The sequence below is a fragment of the Pogona vitticeps genome, chromosome 3 (assembly GCF_051106095.1).
Source record: "Pogona vitticeps strain Pit_001003342236 chromosome 3, PviZW2.1, whole genome shotgun sequence".
Lineage (NCBI taxonomy): Eukaryota > Metazoa > Chordata > Lepidosauria > Squamata > Agamidae > Pogona > Pogona vitticeps.
This window is the reverse complement of record NC_135785.1, coordinates 103,832,546-103,853,660: the sequence shown is the minus strand read 5'-3', so window position 1 is coordinate 103,853,660 and position 21,115 is coordinate 103,832,546. Positions and strand designations below refer to the sequence as shown.

Below are 21,115 nucleotides of genomic sequence, written 5' to 3'. Positions count from 1 at the left end.
TTCCCACATATCTACTGAAATGTATTTTCATATTCAGTTTTAAGCAGATATTTTCTCTTTCTGACTGAAAGAGACTTTCGAGATTTTTTGTTATGGAGAAGCCTTTATTATGCAGTCTTGCTACTAGGGGGGATCTTCTGAAATTTTAGTTTCGATAATATTGTTTCACTACTACTTATGTTTTGTATTGCTAGTTTTATTTGTTAATAGCTTTGTGATCTTTGGGGAGCAGCAATTTATAAAAATAATTTTTTTCGTCGTCGTTTAGTCGTTTAGTCGTGTCCGACTCTTCGTGACCCCATGGACCAGAGCACGCCAGGCCCTCCTATCTTCTACTGCCTCCCGGAGTTGTGTCAAATTCATGTTGGTTGCTTCGCAGACACTGTCCAGCCATCTCATCCTTGGTCGTCCCCTTCTCCTCTTGCCATCACACTTTCCCAACATCAGGGTTTTTTCTAGGGAGTCTTTTCTTCTCATTAGATGGCCGAAGTACAGGAGCCTGTACTTTTAAATATGTTCAAACATACTTAAAATACAGCTTTCCCATTGCTCCAGGCTTGCTCCTACAATGTACAGATACAGGGGAGTCCTGGCCATGTTCTAGGTCATGTAGGGGTAATATGTGATCCTCTGGTTATTGCCTGACTGCAACTTCCATTACCCCTCACCATTGGCTGTGCTGAATAGGGAGAACAATAATTTCCAGCCAAACAATCAATTTCCCCATATTCTGGGCCATGTTCTTCAGTTCACACAACCACAGTGAATTCTTAGAGATCTGACTACCTGAGTCCAATAGGGAACCCTCACCCTGAACATTCTGCACATATATTCTGCAATTTACAGGGCCTCCTTAGCAGAACACTCCTTCAATTACAGTAGGACCCCTGTATCTGTAGGATCAATATCCATGTTTTCACTTATCTGCAGTTTGCCACAGACTTATATACAACATACAAAGGTGCCTCCTTGTGGCCTTCATTCATCCTGACCCCTTGCAGCTTTTGTCTTACCTTCCTGTATTTTGTATATAAGTTTCCCTTGTGGTTTCAGTCATCCATGGTAGACTGTGGAACCAATCCCACCCCAGATACAGGAGTCCTATTACTGTATATTTCTTCAAGGTTGCTATCCTGAAAATCACCATTATAATGAAGTTAATAGTCCCTTCCAGAAATATCTATTTATAATATTTTACTCTTCAGCTAGGCACCTCCCTAGAAGGTTATATATTCAATTAAAACAACATACTAGCGAAGAAAACAACATTCAAGCAGCAGGTTTTATTTAAAAGATACCACAAATGTGTAGTATTTTAGAATATAGTAATTTGCCCACCATACAACTTCTGGCTCTAAGTAAGATTCTTATTTCTTCAAATCATTTAGTATTGTTGTATCTCACAGTAGAGTTTAGAGCAGTATACTATGTAAAACCAGTATGAAAGAATAAGGCAGCCAATTCAATCTTAAAATAAATTAAAATAGCACTCAGGTAAAACAATGCATCATTTTAAGATGCTGGATAAATTAAGAAGGCAATCTTAATTGGGATGTGGTAAAGAGCATTCCCTGCCGTGCCCTATAAATGGAATGCCATTACCAGGGATGCTCCTGTCAATGGAAGCTTCGAAGAAGGGTATTTTGGTAGTTGGAGCATGGCTTGCATTCAATTCACTAATTGCCAGGGCCCTTACTAAAAGTAGCAAACACAAATTCCCGCCCATTGGTGTCAATGGGAATTCAAAGAACTATTAAAATCAGACACAATTACCCCCATCTTCTTCCCTGACTACAGTGAAGACTGCTTTGTAAGTATACAATGGGCAAAATCCTCTTGGTTATTTTTGCCAACAAGACAGTACCTTGAAGATCATCTTGACTGCTGACATTGGTGTGGTCAATATTAAGGCTGCCTTTGCTATATAAAGTTTTGTATTGTTTTTCCTGCCAGCAACAATATTGTGCAGCAGCAGTGGGCCATTTCCTGGCATGGGTACAGAAGCAAAATATCCCACATTCATAAACCAGGGGGGTATTTCTTAAATGAATTTAAGAATTTCGTTTGCTTTTTCATTTTCTATCAGCTTTTATCCTGACCAAGCAGAATGGACAAAAGAAAAATTATTAAAGCAAAGGAAACAATGATTCTTTATTTACTACAACATGTTGAACAATTTTCTGCTAATTCATCTTTTGAATAGATAAGACAGGGCAAGCCATTTGTTTTCGGCTCTGATATGTAACCACTTTTTAAAAAAGTATCTGCCTACCAAAACCTCTCCAATTAGTATACACAGTGACAAAAGATATATATGTGTTAAAAACAGTGTGTTACAGCAAGTTCTGCACCACACCGATCATACAGAGCTAGCAACAGAATATGATGCATTCAACAGTTAGCAAACTGTTCAATTATTTTGAAGACATTTACTGAGAGGGACATATGTAAATCATTCAACTGGCAATATCTAGTTGTAACTGTTCCGTAAGATCAAAATGAATAAAGAATTTATTAGGATAATTTGATCTAGCAGTATCAAAGGGATTCATACACCAAGAATATTTCAAATGCATACAAAATGTGAATAAGCAATCATTCTATTGCAATTACACACTGCAATACTGAAGGAAGAAAAAACTAGCTTTTTGATTACATATTCATGGTGGTAAATCTGGATTCTAGGCTCTTTTTCATTAAAAGGGCCAAGAATTAAGGTCACAAAAGCATTTCATTAGAGCTGTCTCTCTCACAATAAGACCTTTAATCCATAATGAACATATTTACATTACACAAGTTTAAAATCCCTTTCCAAAAGTAAAATGTGGGAATTGCAATTGTGTGAATGGGGACAACCTAACTTATCTCTCTTTACAAAACACTGTTATAAGGAAACATCTTGTGCAAACAACATGTAACTGCAATTCACTTGAACCTCACTTTGGGGAGAAAGAATATGAATTCTATGAAAAAAAATAAATAATGAATAAAAAATAAATGCACTTACTTGATATGCTCTGATCAATGACTGCACAGCCAGGTGATCCTCAACCAGTTTTTCAGCTTTACCTGGTGACTGAGTCAGCCCATGGCTTTGGATAAGTGATGTTTTCCCATCTGAGATATCAGGTAAAGAAGTCTGAAAGGCTTGTCCAGGAAGAGCCCCAGCAGTAGCATTTCGGAAAAACAAATCCCAAGACTAGACAAAATGACAAAAAAAGGAGTGAGAGAGAAAAGAGGGCCACAATCAAGTTCAGCCAGCAACACAACAAAGGTAATAAATTCAGGCCCTTGTTTCCAATTCTTTTTACTATCCCACATCACCATCTTGTTATTAATATAACACCTGGACATTCTACCAAGACCCTTCTGAACTACTAAAGTTATTGCCTTCCTGTACAGGTAAAATATTCTGCTGGGGTTAGACTAGGATCAAATGTTCTGGCACTATATGCTTCCTTTCCCAATGCTCAACTTTTTAAATTCAAATTGCCTCTTCTCGTAATCATTGTGAGCAATACTACGAATATTAACCACTGCTAACACAATCCAACAGCATTAAGATCCAAAAGCTAAACCCCAAATGTCCCAGGATTAGTGTAAGCATTAAACTGTGTAAACGAAATTGAGGGAGAGGAGAGGGGCAGCATAATTCTAAGGCCTACTCATTACATTAATGAATGCAGCAGTTACAAAATTCTGTTCCTACTACAACTTACTCTTCTTCAGTCCACTATCCCTATCAAGCCTTTAAGCAGTTCCACTGTATTATCACAAATCACACATTAACAGTAAATACACAGGAGAAGAACATACAAAGGAGGATACCAACCTGGTATATGCACTAGTCTTCTTCTTAATGTTTGATGAACACACAAAGCAATTTTTTAGAATTTTAACACAGATCTTGTACCTCTTTCAACAGATGCAAAGTCAATGGCTTGAATCCAGACTAAGTTAGAAATACTTCTGTTTCAATAAAACCAATGGAAGGATTAATCATGACTAGAGACAGGCACGAATCAGAAAAATAGTGATCTGACAAACCAATGAATCGATGTCAATTTGTTTTTTTCCTCTTAACCCTATAAAACAGCCCCCCCCCAAGCACTTAGAGACACCTAATTCACTGGGAAGCTTCCCTTGACCCACCTCTACAAACCCTGCAGATTTGGTGAAGTTTGGGTTTGGGATGTCAAAATTATACATCAACAAGTAGGGGCCCCCAGGAAAGTTCCCCCAAGGCACCTAGAGACACCAAAATAAAAGTAAAGTTTCCCCTGGCTCTCCCCTACAGTCTGTCCAGGTTTGGTAAAGATTAGGTTTCAGACATCCAAGTTATACACCCACAAGGTGAATCCCCACCCCGCAGGAAAGTGCCCTTTAGCAGATGGCTTGAGGAAACCCAATACTTGAAGATTCACTTAGGACAAAACCAAAAAGGGTGTTTGTTAACTAAAGATTTTTCCATATGGCTGAAAAATGTTCCCCCTTACCATCAAGATAATTACAGAGGCTGTATTTCAAGTGAAATCCAACTACAAAATAGTGTCAATGGAAACAAGGACCAAGACTTCAATCTGGTGGAACTTTTCTAGAGAAATGTGCTACCTACCGATCATCTGTGCTTATTTGTCAGAAGAAGAAAAATTAATTTCCTTTGCAAATTTAATGAAATCTCGACTTGACTTGTTAAATGGTGATGTTTCATTCCCTTCTTATATGTACGTACAGTGGACCCTTCACTTACAGACAGCTTGACTTACAGACTTTTGAGTTACAGACTTCTCTGGCCGCAAAATTTAGGTTTGACTTGCAGCCTGAGAATTGACTTACAGACCAGAAAAAAACCAAAATGGAACAAAAACGGCCTGTTACGGGATTAATTGGTTTTCAATGCACTGTAGGTCAATGGAGACTTGACCTACAGACTTTTTGACTTGAGAACCGCCTTCCAATACGGATTAAGTTCTCAAGTCAAGACCCCACTGTATTGTTTAAATAGATTCATGTAGATTCTTTGTTAATTCATAGTGCTATACAGTATTCTTAAAATCTATGCCATATTTTAAAATAATGGATTAACTGCATAGAGAAATATGCACAGTTCTTGATAGGTGGCAAACAGAACTGGTAGTAAGCAAATACATACTGATTTGACTTTTAAAATGACTCAGCTTTATGAGTTGATAAACAGAGATGGGGGTATTTGTATTCAAATATCCCCCCACAGGTGGAGATAACTGTCCACTCATGGTTACGCCGCTGCCGCCGGCTGCACAGAGCCTTCCTATCGCTCTGGAGCTTGCAATGAATTAGCCACTCTGCGACCTGGCAGAGAGGCTTGTCATCCCGCCTTCTGCCAGGATTGGCTAATCCATCATGAGCAATGAAGCAATAGGAAGGCACCGTGGAGCTCAAGGCAGCGGCAGAATCATGAGTGGTCTGGCCCCAGGGGGCCAAACCCTTGTTATCTGCACCTGTGGGCGGATAGTCATATTCATATACGAATACCCCAATCTCTATTTATAAATCCTCAGGGCGAAAAGGTAGAACATTTCAGAATACTCAGCAAAGCAAAAGACATCTATCAATGCCACTATGAAGCATATCAATACAAAGATAAAACCTGTTTTCTACAACTCTCATCTGCTTCTCACTAACAAAAAATACTGTTAGAAAGAATAACACTTTTTCAATTATTTGTAAGTTCTCAAAGATGTGTCAAAATCAGCTGAATCAACAGGAAAACTGGCATAACCCTAAATTTAATGGTGCCCTGATACCAGTCACACCAGTAGCCGGGTGACTCATGGCCACAGTAGAGGAAAGTTTACTCCAAAATTTTCAGGCAAGGCACTTCCACCAGCAGTCTGATGGGAGGCAATCTATACTAGCAGTGACATCATTTTTCTCACTTTTTTTAAAGAAATAGGGCAGAATATGAGAAAGGCAGAGAGAGAAATGAGAAATAAAACAGTGTCAGAACGAGAAAGTGAAAAGAGAGAGAAAGAGAGAAAAGAATGTAATTGATTAACCTATTATTTCTGGTACTAAACCCAGTTGACCGAATGTTTATCCATTCAGAAGAAAAAAGGGGCCATTAAAAATAGAATGTTTTTAACTTAATAACTTTAGTTAATAAGCTAAAAGAAAACAAATATTTAAAACCCAAAACAGCCTCCCTAAACTCTGTTAGCACTACTTATGGACACAAGTAGCTCACAAATAAATTAGAGGACTTTCCCTCCCAACCAATTGTTGTGGTACATATACATACATTAGTATGCCCAATCCCCCAAAAAACAACAATTAAGTTTATTGAATAACTTCTGGTTATGAACTGTTCCCTGCTTCTTGGATTCATACCTTAATGTAATGACGGGTTTTTAATGAGTCAGGGTAGCTCAGAGCAATGCTATCAGTAGGCTACTACAGTCAGGGTGAAGAGGAATGATATACCACATAAAGAGGCAGAGAGTGGAAGGATCCTGCTGTGAGCCTCAAGTGAGGAAGTCCAGAGAGTGTAAGAGACAGAAACTTGGAGAGGTGAACTAGATGGGTGAATGAAGGCTGTCATGGAGACCAAGGTATTGTGACAATATAATGTGCACTGTTGTCTCATGGCTTGATGTGTGCTCTGGTGATGAGTGGTATGGGAGGAGAGGGGGTCAGTCTGCATGACTGTTCAGAGGAGTTTCAGCAAAGAAGAATCTACATAAAGTAACAGCTGTATCCTGGAATATGAATTACAATTAGGTGAACTTTGCAGGCAAACTACCAGTGCCAGAGTTGGAGTGTAAGATTAGAAGCAAGCTGGAGTCTTATCTCCTTTCCCTTTCCAGTTCTTGTATTTTGGCTGGCTCTGTTCTGTGGGCTTGCCTACAAAATGGCCGCCACTTGCCTGCTGGTTCTTGAAGTAACCTTTGTGCTCCTTTTTACTGTCCTCCCAGGTTTTTCTCCCAACTTTTACCTCAGAAAAATTTGGGTTTTGAATGTGTGAAATAAAATGTGTGACTCCTCCCGCTTCCTGAACATCTTTGGGCTTTTTATCTCTCACTAGGTACCTCAGGTCTCCCGGTAGAAGTGAATAGAACTTCTGTAGCCCCATGATCTTAATATCTTCCACAGTTTCAATTCCTTCCTGCTGAAGCCATTTATTTATTTATTTATTTATTTATTTATTTATTTATTTATTTATTTATTTATTTATTTATTTATTTATTTATTTATTTATTTATTTATTTATTTATTTATATATATCCCGCCTTATCAAGATGTTTGATCAAGTTTGCCCCCAATTAAGAGTAGGATTCTTCAGGGTTGTTTGTTTGTTTTTGTCAGTGCCCTGAACTTTCGTCCCAAATGCTCAGCACTGATGCCAAACCGTGAGAATACCAACTTTTTTAATTCTTCAAAATTGCTCACTAAATCCAATGGCATCTGGGTGTATATATCCACTAACTCACCACTTATCTGGGACCTCATTACAATCATATGTTATGATCCCCTCACTTCAAAATCTTCACACACATGCTCGAACAGAATCATGGAAGATTCAGGATCATCTCCTTTTCTAAATACAGGGAATCTTTTAAGGTCTGCCTTGGACAGATGTCTCTCTTCAGAATTAGACTGGCTATTATTATTATTATTATTATTATTATTATTATTATTATTATTATTATTATTATTATTATTATTATTATTATTATTATTATTATTATTATTGTTGTTGTTGTTGTTGTTGTTGTTGTTGTTGTTGTTGTTGTTGTTGTTGCTGCTGCTGCTGCTGCTGCTGCTGCTGCTGCTGCTGCTGCTGCTGCTGCTGCTGCTGCTGCTGCTACTCTGGGATGTCAGCTCCAACCTCCTTAGCTTTCCTTTTCCAGGGCTATCTTTTCCAATTCTATCTCCCGTTATCTTTCCTCAGCCCAAGCCTGAATTTCTAGCTGTTTTTCCTCAGCTCTAGCCTTAATTTCTAGTTGTCTTCCCCCCTTGAGGTCTCCATTTCCCCCTCTGAGGCAATCCCTTTTTGAGTTTCTTCCCTCTCCTGATCTGAGTCATCTGCACCCTCAAGAGGCAACTATGCCGCCTTTTTCCCCCGCATGGAAGGCATGTTTAGTTATTTAGGCTTCTGCTTCAATTTACAAGCCTCAAATTTAAAAGGTACAATTTTTTCTCTCTCCTTTTTTTGTGAGTTAAAGTCTGAGCAATATAGTTGCTTCCCCTGCCAATATTCACTGGGAAGATACTGTGTTGAGACCTCTGGCTCCCAGCCAGGCCTTTTTCCTGAGACAAAGTTTCTCACTGCCTCTAGGCACCAAATAAACAGAAATATTAGCTTTAACTCTTTCCAGTTTTTGCTGATTTGAGTCACCTCAGCTTCTCTGACCTTGGCATCCTCTTAGTCCCTCAGAACTCTGTCCTTTGAGCTCAGGACAAGCTAGCCAACTGGTCCCAGTTTCTGCTTAGGAGCCTCCCCACTAAGCTTTTCCCCCTGAAAAGCTCTAGGAAGTTATCCACTCCATTCACTTCAGATCCCCTGACTAAAATATATTTTCTGCTCTGGGAACCTTTCTGTTCTTAGGCATTACTGGATTAAATCGGATCCTGCCGCTGATCACCAATTTGTGGTGATCTCCACTGAAGCCCCTATCCCCCCAGGCCTTCATGAGGTTCTTGCTCTTCTTTCTTCGCTGCCACCAGGTATTACTACTTTAACACCATTTAATCATAGAGACAGGTGTGCTTTTAAAACTCAAGTCATTTATTAGATCAGGGAAGTTAATATATGATTAATATTCAATGGATAAATCACAGGTTGCTAATCACTTATACTTGAATCAAATTACTTACAACTTCTAAACTCTTTTAACTCTCTGTTCCATTCATCGTTCTTACAGATCTCTATCTCACTCTTAGTTCACTTTTAAGTTTCACACAGTCTCTCTCTACCAGAAGCTCTCTCAGACTCCATATACCAGCCTTTAGATCCAGCTCCCTCCCCCCTTGGCTCCGCCTTCCGTCCACTCATAGGCTCCTTCTTCAAGGTTCTGCGGTGACTGACAGGTGAGGGCTGGGCTGTTCACTACAGCCATAAACTGTCAGTCATCATCTGCTGTGGGGCTTGGAACTAATCCCCCACAGATACAGGGGTCCTACTGTATATATCCGGGAACTCTACCAGAGCAAATCAGTTCCCATGCTGGAGGAGAGTTAGAATCACTGTAAGGAATTTGGGGATGATAATGACGGCACTGATGTCTCAAAGGTCAAGAATGGGGCAGCAATCTCTGTCATTTGTGGCAACAATGAAATACTAGGAAAAGAAATTGTGGGGTACAGCCACTCTATCACTCCTTTGGATGGAAGGGTGAGATTTCCACTGTGAATTTTATTCATACACTGTGGGATGACACAAAGGTGGCCAGTAGGAGGAACTGTAGCAAATTGTATGGAGTATCCTTTTCCTATGATGTGATCAGTGTTGACTGCTTTCCCAGCAGGTAGGTAAAAAAGCTCTAGGTTTTTCAAAGCAACTAAATGTATAATATCTATACAGTCTATAGCACCAAAATCAGCAACTAACTGCTCATCCTCCTCAAAGAAAGAACTGGTAGAAGTTCTTAGATGAAATGGCTGAAATCTGTGGAGGAGATGTCTTCAGAGGAAGTAGTACATATGAGGAGAGGCAAAAAGTGAAGGCTTTTAGAGCCTTCTCCTGAAAAGGAAACTCAATGTCTACATTTTGAAGTGCAGGCTTGGAAAGATTTTGGCAGTGATGGTACTTTTATTTTTACAATATTGCCCTCTCGAAAGCAAACAAGGCATTTAGATGTAACTATCTGTTTGGGGAAACTTGCTGCTGCAGAGGACACATATTTTAAAGGAGGCTTTTGGAAGCCATGTGTGTGATTGTATTGGTCACTGAAAGATGAAGCAATGGGTGCTGAGAGATGCAGATTGGAAGCCAGTAAAAGTGATGAAGAACTGAAGGATGAGGCAGAGAGTTGGGTTACCGTGCTCCCCGCGACCCAGCCACTTCCCTACCGGAGCTGGTGGACTTTGTCTCCGCGGCACTACTGGGTTCCCCGAGACTATTGGTCTTGGGGGACTTCAACGTGCATGCGGGGGCAGAGCCCGTTGGGCCAGCTCTAGAGTTCTTGGAGACCATGGCCTTCTTGAACATGTCCCAACATGTCAACGGCCCTACACATGTGGGCGGCCATACATTAGACTTGGTTTTTTCCACCAACGGGAGTGAGAGTGGACCGATGGTGACTGACCTTGAGTCGGTCGCCTTGTCATGGTCGGATCACCACCTAATAAAATGCTCCCTCAAGATGGCTCTCCCCCCTCGCAGGGAGCAGGGATCTATTGTTATGGTCCGCCCTCGTAGGCTACTGGATCTGATTGGATTCCAGGATGCCATGAGAGGGGTTACGGCTGACCTGGCTGGCGCTCCTGTCGAGGCTCTGGTTGATGGCTGGTTCACCGTCGCAGCTAGTGCTGTAGACACGATCGCACCTAAACGCCCTCTCCGCCGCAGAGATCGCCCGGCGCCCTGGTTTAACCAGGATCTTCGGGTGTCGAAGCGGGTCAGGAGACGGCTAGAGCGCAAATGGAGAAAGGTCCCGACGGTTTTCAATCGCATAGCTGTTAAGGTCGCGACTAACCTTTACCAGACTAAGGTAAAGGCTGCCAGTAGAACTTACCTTGCTAACCGGATAAGTGAGGCGTCCAACCAGCAGGCGGAATTATTCCGTATAGTACGCGACCTATCCGGAGTTGGCCTCCCCCTAGTTTTACCCCGGACCAATTTGCAGCATTTTTAAAATCTAAAGTGGAGGTCTTCCGCCGGGACCTTGCTCCTTTTTTGAATACAGTGAGTCGAGTTGAGATGTCCAGCGCTCCGCCTTGCCCGGTGTCTTTTGACTCCTTTCAGCCCGTATCGCCCGACACTGTGGCCAGGACGCTTGATCGCTGTCGTGCCACCACCTCTTCTTTGGACCCCTGCCCGGCCTGGCTAATCAAGGCAGCCAGGCCCTCAACAACGGAATGGGCTACTGTAATAATTAATGGGTCTTTCCTTGAGGGCAGATTTCCCTCTGCCCTCAAGGAAACACTCATTAGGCCCATAAGAAAGAAACCTAGTTTGGTGGCGGACGAAATTGGCAATTACAGGCCCGTCGCCAATGTTTCTTTCTTAAGCAAGGTAGTCGAGAGGGTGGTGGCCGATCAGCTTCAGGCGTTCCTGGATGATACAGATGCCCTGGATCCGTTCCAATCGGGCTTCAGGCCGCGCCATGGAACAGAAACGGCATTGGTCGCCCTGTGTGATGACCTACTGAGGGAGGCCGATAGGGGCAAAGTGTCTCTGCTGGTCCTCCTCGATATCTCAGCGGCCTTTGATACCATTGACCACGGTATCCTCTTGGGGAGGCTCTCTGAGTTGGGAATAGGTGGCTTGGCATTGGCCTGGCTCCGTTCCTTCTTGGAGGACCGTCCCCAGAGAGTACAGCTTGGGGAGAATGTCTCGGCCCCATGGAGCCTCAATTGCGGGGTCCCACAGGGGTCGATCATCTCCCCAATGCTGTTTAACATCTATATGAGGCCGCTGGGGGGGGGGTCATCAGGAGATGTGGAGCACAGTGCCATCAATATGCGGATGACACACAGCTCTACATCTCCTTTTTTCCAACTGCAGGAGATGCCGTTCTGTCCCTTCGGCGTTGCCTGGAGACTGTATTGGAATGGATGCAGGAGAACGGGCTGAGGCTGAACCCGGACAAGACGGAGGTACTGAGGGTGGGCGCCCCCACACCTGGGGATATGGGAAACTCCCTCATTTTTGGGGGGGTGACTCTGCCCGCCAGGGATGGGGTCCGCAGCTTGGGGATCCATCTGGACCCAGCGCTCACTATGGAGACCCAGGTGGCGTGCGTGGTCCGTTCCGCTTTCTTCCATCTTAGGCGGATAGCCCAGCTGCGGCCCTACCTTGATGTGGGGTCTCTCACCACTCTGGTGCATGCGCTTGTAGTCTCAAGATTAGACCACTGTAATGCGCTCTACGTGGGGTTACCTTTGAGATTGCTGCGGAAACTACAGGTGGTGCAGAATGCTGCGGCCAGACTACTCAGTGGACTGAGAAGATACCAACATATCTCACCCACTCTGGCCGCATTGCATTGGCTGCCCATCTCATTCCGCATCAATTTCAAAGTGTTAATGCTTACCTATAAAGCCCTAAACGGTTTAGGACCTCGATACTTGGCGGAACGCCTTCTCCCACCAAGATCTACCCGTGTCACTCGCGCGAGCCAGGAGGTGAGGCTGAGGAGCCTAACGCCGAGAGAGGCCCGAAAGGAAAAGACCAGAAACCGGGCCTTCTCGGCGGTGGCTCCTCGCCTTTGGAACAACTTACCCCATGAGATTCGCGCAGCTCCCTCGCTGGGTATTTTTAAGAAACAACTAAAAACACTGATGTACAGGCAGGCCTTCCCAACAGAAAACCCTTGACGATTCTTTCTTCTAATTTGTTCTCTATCTTTACTATGTCCTACCTATAATGTTGTAAAAATTATAATATTGTTTTTACTGTAAGCCGCCTAGAGTGGTCGAATACGATCAGATAGGCGGGATAGAAATAAAATAAATAAATAAATAAATAAATAAGAGTTGTCAAGGACAGAAGAAAGTCAACGTCAGTAGAGATAACAAAGAAAACAAAGAGATAACAAAGAAGGCAACTGAGGGAAGGAGGTTGTCATGTGTTGTCACTTCTGCTAACAAGTAGATAGGCCCTCTGCCACAATGCTCTCCCTTAGTTCCAGAAGACTCTGAAATGGTTTGTGCATGCTCAGGACTAACCCATATGTGTGACACACAGAAACCACATTGAAGAAGGGTGGATTAAATTTAGGAGGAGTGGTGAAAAACAAGGACCATCAATAACTTAAAATATGCAAGTGAAATCATTACTGGCAGAAATCAGCAATGACTTGAAATGATTACTGATGAAGATGAACAAAGAAAGTGCAAAAGCAGGTTTCAGCTGAATATCAAGAAGACAAAAAGCATAATTGCAGAAGAAATACATTACTTTACTGCTAAGATTTTCCAAATCTCACTTCAATCATCAATTCAAATGAAGACTGCAGTCAAGAAATTAGAAGAAGTCCTTCATTCAGTAGGACAGCAGTGAAGGAATTAGAAAAGATCTTGAAATGTAAGGATGTGTCTTGGAGAACAAGGTCATCCATGGCATGATATCCCCAATTACTACATAAACTTGTGAAAGCTGAACAGGGAAGAAAATTGATATAAAGAAAACTGATTCATTTGAAACATGGTGCTGAAGGAGAACTTTATGGGTGCCTAGATCAAGAGAAAAATAAATAGGTGCTAGAACAAATCAAGTCTAAACTTTCTCTAGAAACAAAAACGACTAACTGAGGCTATCACATTTTGAGCACATCTTGAAGTACTGTTGCTATAACTGGGATTCAAATTCCCACCATGTCGTCTGGTAGAGAAGCTAGGCCAGACCACCCAGAGTATATATGGCTCATAGGGTCATGTGTACATTTGTGTAGCCTTGGACAAGCTGCACCGTCCCAGATTGTCACCAGAAGAAAAGACTGCTACACCACTTCTAATCACTTGATACCTTGAAAACCCTGAGAGAATTATTATAAGACAGAAACAACTTAATGGAAGAAAAGTATTGCCATTTTTATCATAATTATAATTATAACTATTTCTACCACCACCATTAAAATGATTAGTAGAATACTATGATCCTAGGGGGGTGGTTTTCTAGTATTGTCAGGGAATGTAACGTTTTCTAAAAAGGAAAAGGAAAAGCAATCTTCATCTCAAAGCAGAGAAAATCATGGAAGTTATTATGCAATCATGGTAGACTGGTTGCATTCTAGAAAACATGGCAACTACTATGTACTCAATAGGCAACCAAGATATTTTTCAATTAATCTTGTGAGAGCAATAACAAAGCCTTGTCAAGCCTTTTGCCTGTGATCTATTGCCCTGACACCTCTCTATGAGCAAAAATAATGACACTTTTCTCAGAGCTTGTGTCATTTCATTCCCACAGCTGTTTCAGATGCTACTTTGCACTAGTGGAGCAAACAATTATTAGGGAAGAACATAGAAAGAGCAAAGAGCACCTTCACACAACAGAGAGACAGAGAGGAAACATTGTTGCTGGACAATTAAAATTTAATCGTAAACTCATTTAACAACAATAATAACAACAGCTTGCAACCAAGTCAATTCCGACTTATGACATCCCTTTCCAGGGTCTTTTAGGTAGGGAATACACAAAAGTGGTTTACCATTTCCTTTTTGGGGGGGCTCTTGGGATTGTGCAGCTTGCCCAAGGCCACACAGGCAGGCTTTATTCGCAAGCAGCACAGTGGAGAATCGAACTCTCAATCTCTGGCAGTCAGCTAAATTTACTCACACACTGTTCTCTTTGGGACTTATTTCTTGATAAAATGTTTGGGACTGCTGTTTTCTTACATTTGAAAAGAAACATTGTAAGGATTTTTTTTGTAATCTGTTATTCATACAACTTATACTGAAAGTATTATCTCTTTTTTAAATTCTATTTTATTTATATTTATCTAAAACATACACATAAACATAAAATACAGTACACAAATCAAAATACAATATAACTGTGTTCCCCACCACCGTAGATGGGATCTCTTGCTATAATCTTCTTCTTCCATCTATATTCTTCCTCTTCTTTTATTGTTCTCTTCCCCAGAACTGAATTGATTCTTGATTTGGAGCTTTCCCCTTTCCTCTTGTTAATACATACTTTAAGAATCTGCCTCATATTTCATAAAAACTATTCTTTTTCAACTCTCCTTTCTTAACCTTTATATTACAAGTCAATTTATCATTTAGAGCTATATTCCGTATTTCATTATACCATTCATCCATTTGAAATTCAGATTTTGATTTCCATTGTCTAGCTATTATTAGAAGAAAATGATAAAGAAGGGATGAAGCTAGTATGGGAACAAGACCTTGGAAAAAGGATAAACGAGGAAGAATGGAGGAAGATGTGGAATATGAGGGTTTTAAGATTTATGTCAGTGAGAATAAGGGAACATTTTTAAACTGTGTCTAAGATGGAATTTAACACCAACAAAATTAATTAAAATTAATGCTAGTTATCTGGAAATGTGAGAAGGAAATTGGTACATACTTTCATATGTGGTGGGAATGTGAAAAAGTACAAAGATTTTGGAAACAAATTTTTAAAGAATTAAATGATATATGTGGAAAAGACATAGAATTGAATCCTGGGATCGCTTTGTTATCAATATTTGAGAATGTGGATTAAAGAATTGATAACTAATTTATTAACAGCAACTGAAAGTATTATCTCAGCATGTAATAACTTATCCTATCTCAAGTAGCTTCTGACACAACAACACATTTATCTCAATATTATGTCTTATGTTTTACAAAATAATTGTTATATCCTCTGTCAGTGTTCACTATATATTCCTACTCTCTTAAGATGGCAGTATTGTGCACATTAAGGAAGCTCCATCATGAACAGAGATGGGGGTATGGTATTCGTATTCATATATGAATATGAATATCCCCGCGCATCTGGACTTAATGAGGGTCAAGCCCCTGGGGGGTCCACTCGTGCATCCACGGGAGGCGGCAGCTCCATTCATCCTTCTCAGTGTGCCTGGAGCACCCACCGCTCTCTTCCCACTGAGCTGGCCACTCCAGGCGAAGGGGGGGGGAGGAAGGGCAAGTCTTCCTGCACGGATGCTGAGTGGTCAGCCAAGCAGGAAGAGAGTGGAACTCCAGGTGCGATTGGAAGTTTGAGTGGGTCTGCTGCTGCCACAGGACATGTGAGTGGACGGTCTGGCCCCAGGGGCTGGACCCTCATTGAGTTCAGCTGCGTGGAGATATTCACATTCGTATACAAATAGGAATACCCCCATCTCTAATCATGAACTCACCTGCCTAATAATATCTTCTTTAGAGGCTTTTTAGCAGATCACAGTGAATGTGCCACAGAGCCATCTTGGTTATATTGGCTAAACTATGGAATGTTTTTCTCAAGAAATTTTTCCCTGACACCAAAATTCTTGGTCCAAGTTTTTTTTTAGATTTCTTCTCCCTAATGCTTATTTTACCTGGTTTACAATTCCTTCTCAGTGGCATTGTTTTATGTAACTGGCTGACTGTTGTGTTTTACTGTTTTTATTGAACTCTTTCAGCCACTCTGGAAGGCGGTACATTTCCAGAAAAATGAGACATAAATAGTTTAAATAAATTATGGTTTGGTAAACGTGATGTGGGAAGTATATTGTGAACCTGAGCAGAGCATGGGAAACTTCACATTGTACCAGCTCTGATGTGCACTTAATTAGCATGCTAGTTCTCTACAGGCTGCAAATGCTAATACTACATACATCAAATGCCACTGATTCATTTAAAATTGTTCTTGAGCATATGGAACCTCACATGGACAACTTTTTCAGGTATACCAAAACATAATTTTAATTAGATCTTTTAACAGATCTAAATTAGATCTCAAGAGAGATTCAGGCACTGGAAAAGTGTATGTCTTATTTTCTGTATTCACATAATTATTTCTGCACATGGTAATTTAATTCTTATTTTTGTAGAATGATCTCTCAAGACACAATTCCCAAAATTTAGCAAACATGTCTTCACAGTGCCAGAAATTACAGGATATGAGATCAAGCATATCACTATGAATTATAACACTGCTAACATGGCTAATAAATATCATCATTAGGTAAATATTTTATCATTTTATGAGTACAAATATGAGAACATAAAGGTGCAACTATATGTCAGAACAGAAATGTTCATAACATATATAATTGAATTCTGTCAGAAAAGCAAATGTTAATAGAGTTAGATGTATTTATGGTGTTATTAAACATAATTTGTTTGCTTATTTCATACAAGCCTCTGCACTCCTAGTCTCTTTCATCCATTGCAGAACTGTACCACTACTTGGTTTCATATACAAATTATTTTCAAGTACAAGGGCAGAACAGAATCCTCTGTGTTAACAGTCTCAATAAATCTAGTAATCTAGGCTTGGTGACAGAATGTTGCTTATCCCTGAAGCTCCATGTGATTATAGGCCTTGCTGAGAATGATTTATAATACAGTATACAGAATTTTATATAATTTGCAGCACTAACACTCATAACTGTCAATATTTCCTACATTAACACACATGATTCCTCGGCCATCTTCTTTCACTTTTATATGTACTTTTGTATATCCTTTCTCCCCCCCACTCTTGAATACCCAGCCTTCAACCCCACCATCACCACCACCACCACACACACCTCTTTCCTCCCTCATCCTTCCTCAGACCTGGTTTCTGTTTTCTGTCTCACTGGAGGAATGTTTACAACAGAGCCATGAATTGCTGCATTTCGATGTACTTCACACTTAAGATTCCTATAGCCAGTGACTATTTAGAATTTTCTATTTATGAAACTGATATTTCATCCAACATTTCATTCTGTTTCCATATATCTTAACAAGTGGACATATCCACAAAAGCTCACATTAAAATATAATAGTCTGTAAGGTGTCACGTGCTTTGTCTTTTTTTATTTTGTCTTTTGTTTCGTTTCTTTGAATTTTACCTGATATATCCTAGGTTTATAATCTTGAGCCATTTATTTATAAATTCTATTAATTACCTAATACAAGGCACCCAAGAAAATGTACAATGACAAAACAATTTTTAAAAATACACAAACATCACAAATTACTATCAATATACAATATACACTGGATTTTAACCACACTCCCCAGCTACATCTTACGGGGAAGGGTGGTATGTTCCTCATTCAAAGAAGTGGGTTTGGGTTTTTTTGCAATATTCTTTTAAAATATTAAAAAAACGAACCCTTGAGTGTATGCAAATGAATACCTGCAGAAATGATTTTGCTCACTCATTAATTCATTTAAAAACACTCAGAAAGGACTATTTAGCCAGTAGGTTAGTTGTTAGTTACATTTACATGAGTCTTCCCTCCAATGAGCTCAAGATGGCTTACATGACTTTATGCCTACCCCCATTATCGCCACTTTATCCTCAGAACAATGTATGGCAGATTTGGCTGAGAGTGTACGGGTGGTTTAAGGTCATGCAGTGGGCTTCATGGGTCATGGGGAATCACCACCTGACTCTCCCAACTATTAGCCCAATAAGTTCCAATGAATGCAGTTGACCTTATTTCTCAGTAAGCATGAGATACACAAAGAGATGAAGTAGAAAACGGGGAAACGTTACAAGCCCATTATATGATGTCTACTCAGAACAGTTGGGAGCCATTATATGTACCATATTTCAGATGTCTTGGTGAAGAAAACCCCCAATAACTTTTATCTACATAATCAATACATATATACTATACACGTAAACCTCCCCACCTCCAACATTACCTTATGCACACTTTTTGGATTTTCAAGCCACGCATAATACATTTCTTCAATGTAACTTGAATTACTTCCACTCAAGAAAGGTTCTGTGAGTCCTGATGAAACATAACTCCGACTTGGCAGAAGCATTTTTCTGTCTACATTTTTCTTCACCAAAGAACAAATGCCACGATGTTTCAGGCTAGCAGCAATCAGCCGCAAGTGACTCATTTTTGTATTCTTAGATCAAGATCTATTGAAATAAAGCATTAGAAAAGAATTTTAAAAGCAGCCAATGTTGAATGGATATCTTGCAATTAAAAGCTTTTCTTTTAACGGAACTTATGCTTGAAGCAAGATCTTGTCCTTATGGCAAAAAGCCAGTTCCTAAGAAACACTTACCAGTGAGAGTTATTGATTCTAACAAGAATTATTAGTGCACAGCTTCCTACGGGCAGGAAACTACACTTGCAATCTAATTCAGCAATATTAGTGTTTCAGGAAGAAAGTGCTGTCATTGCTCCTGCTTAATCCTTAATTTATCCCCAGCAGATACTACAGTGACACAAGTTTCCAAGCACAGTCTATTGTTCCATAGTGCTACCAACCAAAAGTCTTTTACAATTACAAAAAAGTTTTTTTTAAAGCAGCAATGTTAAACTCTGCACCTGTCCTACAATAACGTAATTTTCATACCTAAAGGAACATTTCATAAAAAATATAAACCTAGATGAGAAACAGCAATAGAAGCTCAAACACACTAGAGAAATTATCTGATTCTGATGCACATTTCTTAGTTTTTTTCAAGTCATGTAAAGTAGCCAAGAAGTCAGAATTTGAAACATCATAGTTAATAACAACTAAGATTTCAGATGCAAAAAACAGTCATGTGACCTAGTCCCAGAAACAAAGTCTATGGCTGGGCAATACTTTTACTGCATTACTAAAAAGATACAAATATGATGAGTTGAAGATAGCACAAAAGAAGGACTTAAGGCAAATAGTTCAAAGATTGTAATGCCACTGGCTCATGTAGCCAAACTGCTTATAAAGCATATTGGAGTTTAGATTCCACATGAGACATGACAACAGAATTGCAGACTTTATCCCTCTACAGACAAAATACCATGATTAACCACCTTCAAGAAAATCTTGCTGCCATGATAAGATAATTTTCCTACAAACAACAGACTTGTTCATGTTCAATACAGTATTATAATTATCGACCAACATCCATGAATATGTTGCTTGGATGCACAGCTTTATGTGATAAGGGTGTATAAGCATGTTACAGAAGCAGAGAATCATATGACCTGGAAACCCCATAAAGAGTCTAGTCTCCTACTAGAGTCCTCCAAGGTAGAAGGGTCAAAGTTGGGAGACCAGACTAAGATGCACTCACTCTCTCCATGAATTAGCTGTCTCATCAGAAGAAGAGATTTGGTTGAATCCAAATCCTAATTGGGGGGCGGGGCAAAATTGTGACAGGGGACAGAGGGACTGCTACTGCATAGCAGCAGTAGTGGAAGGGACATTGATAGAGGTTGTTCAGCAGTGTTGGCTCTGAGACCTTCGTTAGTACTGCACACAAGGAGACAGTGATTAACTATTTCTTCAGGTTCAATCTTCTGTTAACATGAAGCAGAAATAGTCAAGTATAGTAAACAAGAATCATATTTGTTTATGAAGGACATACATTTTGCTTCGTAATTTTCACTGCTTCTTAGCAACTTAGCAAACTGAGACATATGCAATCACTACTGATTTTTTAAAAATCTCTTCTGGTTTATTCAAGAGAACAGAGCAGAGAAGGTGAATGTGTTTACTAAATAATAAAGATTCCTGTAAAGTGAGGCAGCAAATAGCTGCGAGTGTTATGTGCATTAGTAACATTCCTTAAAACTACTAAGTAATGCAAGACTCAATTGCACCCTGCTCAGTACATGATCTGATGACACAGAAGATCTTATCAACGTGTAACTTGCATTTAGCATCTTGTTCTTAGCCTATGCCCTCCAAAGGAGAAGGTTGTGACAAACGCCTTTAGATACAAGGTTTAATCTTTGAATGATCTAATCCTTTTTGAACTAAGGTCAAACAAGGCAACTATACACACCATACGTCAATAAATTCCCTAAAACCAGGTTCCTAAGTGTATCAGTTGTTCCACACAGACTGACAGATAATGCCTCTGGAAAATCTGAGAACGTCTAAACTGAGAGTATAGGGAAAGAAACACAGCAGGCTTCATTAAGGCTGTATTTTCACAATATGCTAACTTCTGGTATGATAAAAAGTGCAGGTTTAACTGGCTGTTATAAATGCATACACCCATTGTGTCTCACTGTCACATAGTCAACATAACAAATGGAGGACAAATCCATACAGGACGCACTGTTCCATATAGATTTTTTCCACAAAAAAAAAATCACATCATGGAAAGTCATTCATGTATTTGTGTCCACCCAAACACAGGGAGCCCTGTTAATAGGACTTCAATCACTGTATTTGCTTATTATCTGAATAATGAGTAGAATACATGGGCTTAAAGCATACATTAAGCTCTAAGATGAAGGAACTGCAGATAATTTAAATACCACAGAATATGTTTTCTTGTGGTCCTTTGGATCCCTTCAAA

General features: G+C 40.1%; 1 protein-coding gene across 6 annotated transcripts in view; it reads right to left on the bottom strand.

Moving 5' to 3' along the window:
* OGDHL (oxoglutarate dehydrogenase L) overlaps positions 1-21,115 on the bottom strand; it is a 109,459-nt gene that overhangs the window by 85,178 nt on the left and 3,166 nt on the right. For all 6 annotated transcript variants that reach the window (XM_072995073.2, XM_078391017.1, XM_078391018.1 and 3 more), the window contains exons 2-3: positions 18,502-18,730; positions 3,008-3,199 (exon numbers count right to left, since the gene is read on the bottom strand). In XM_072995073.2, the coding sequence (XP_072851174.2) occupies positions 3,008-3,199; positions 18,502-18,708 (399 nt within the window). In that variant the 5' untranslated portion in view covers positions 18,709-18,730. The remainder of the gene's footprint in view (positions 1-3,007; positions 3,200-18,501; positions 18,731-21,115) is intronic.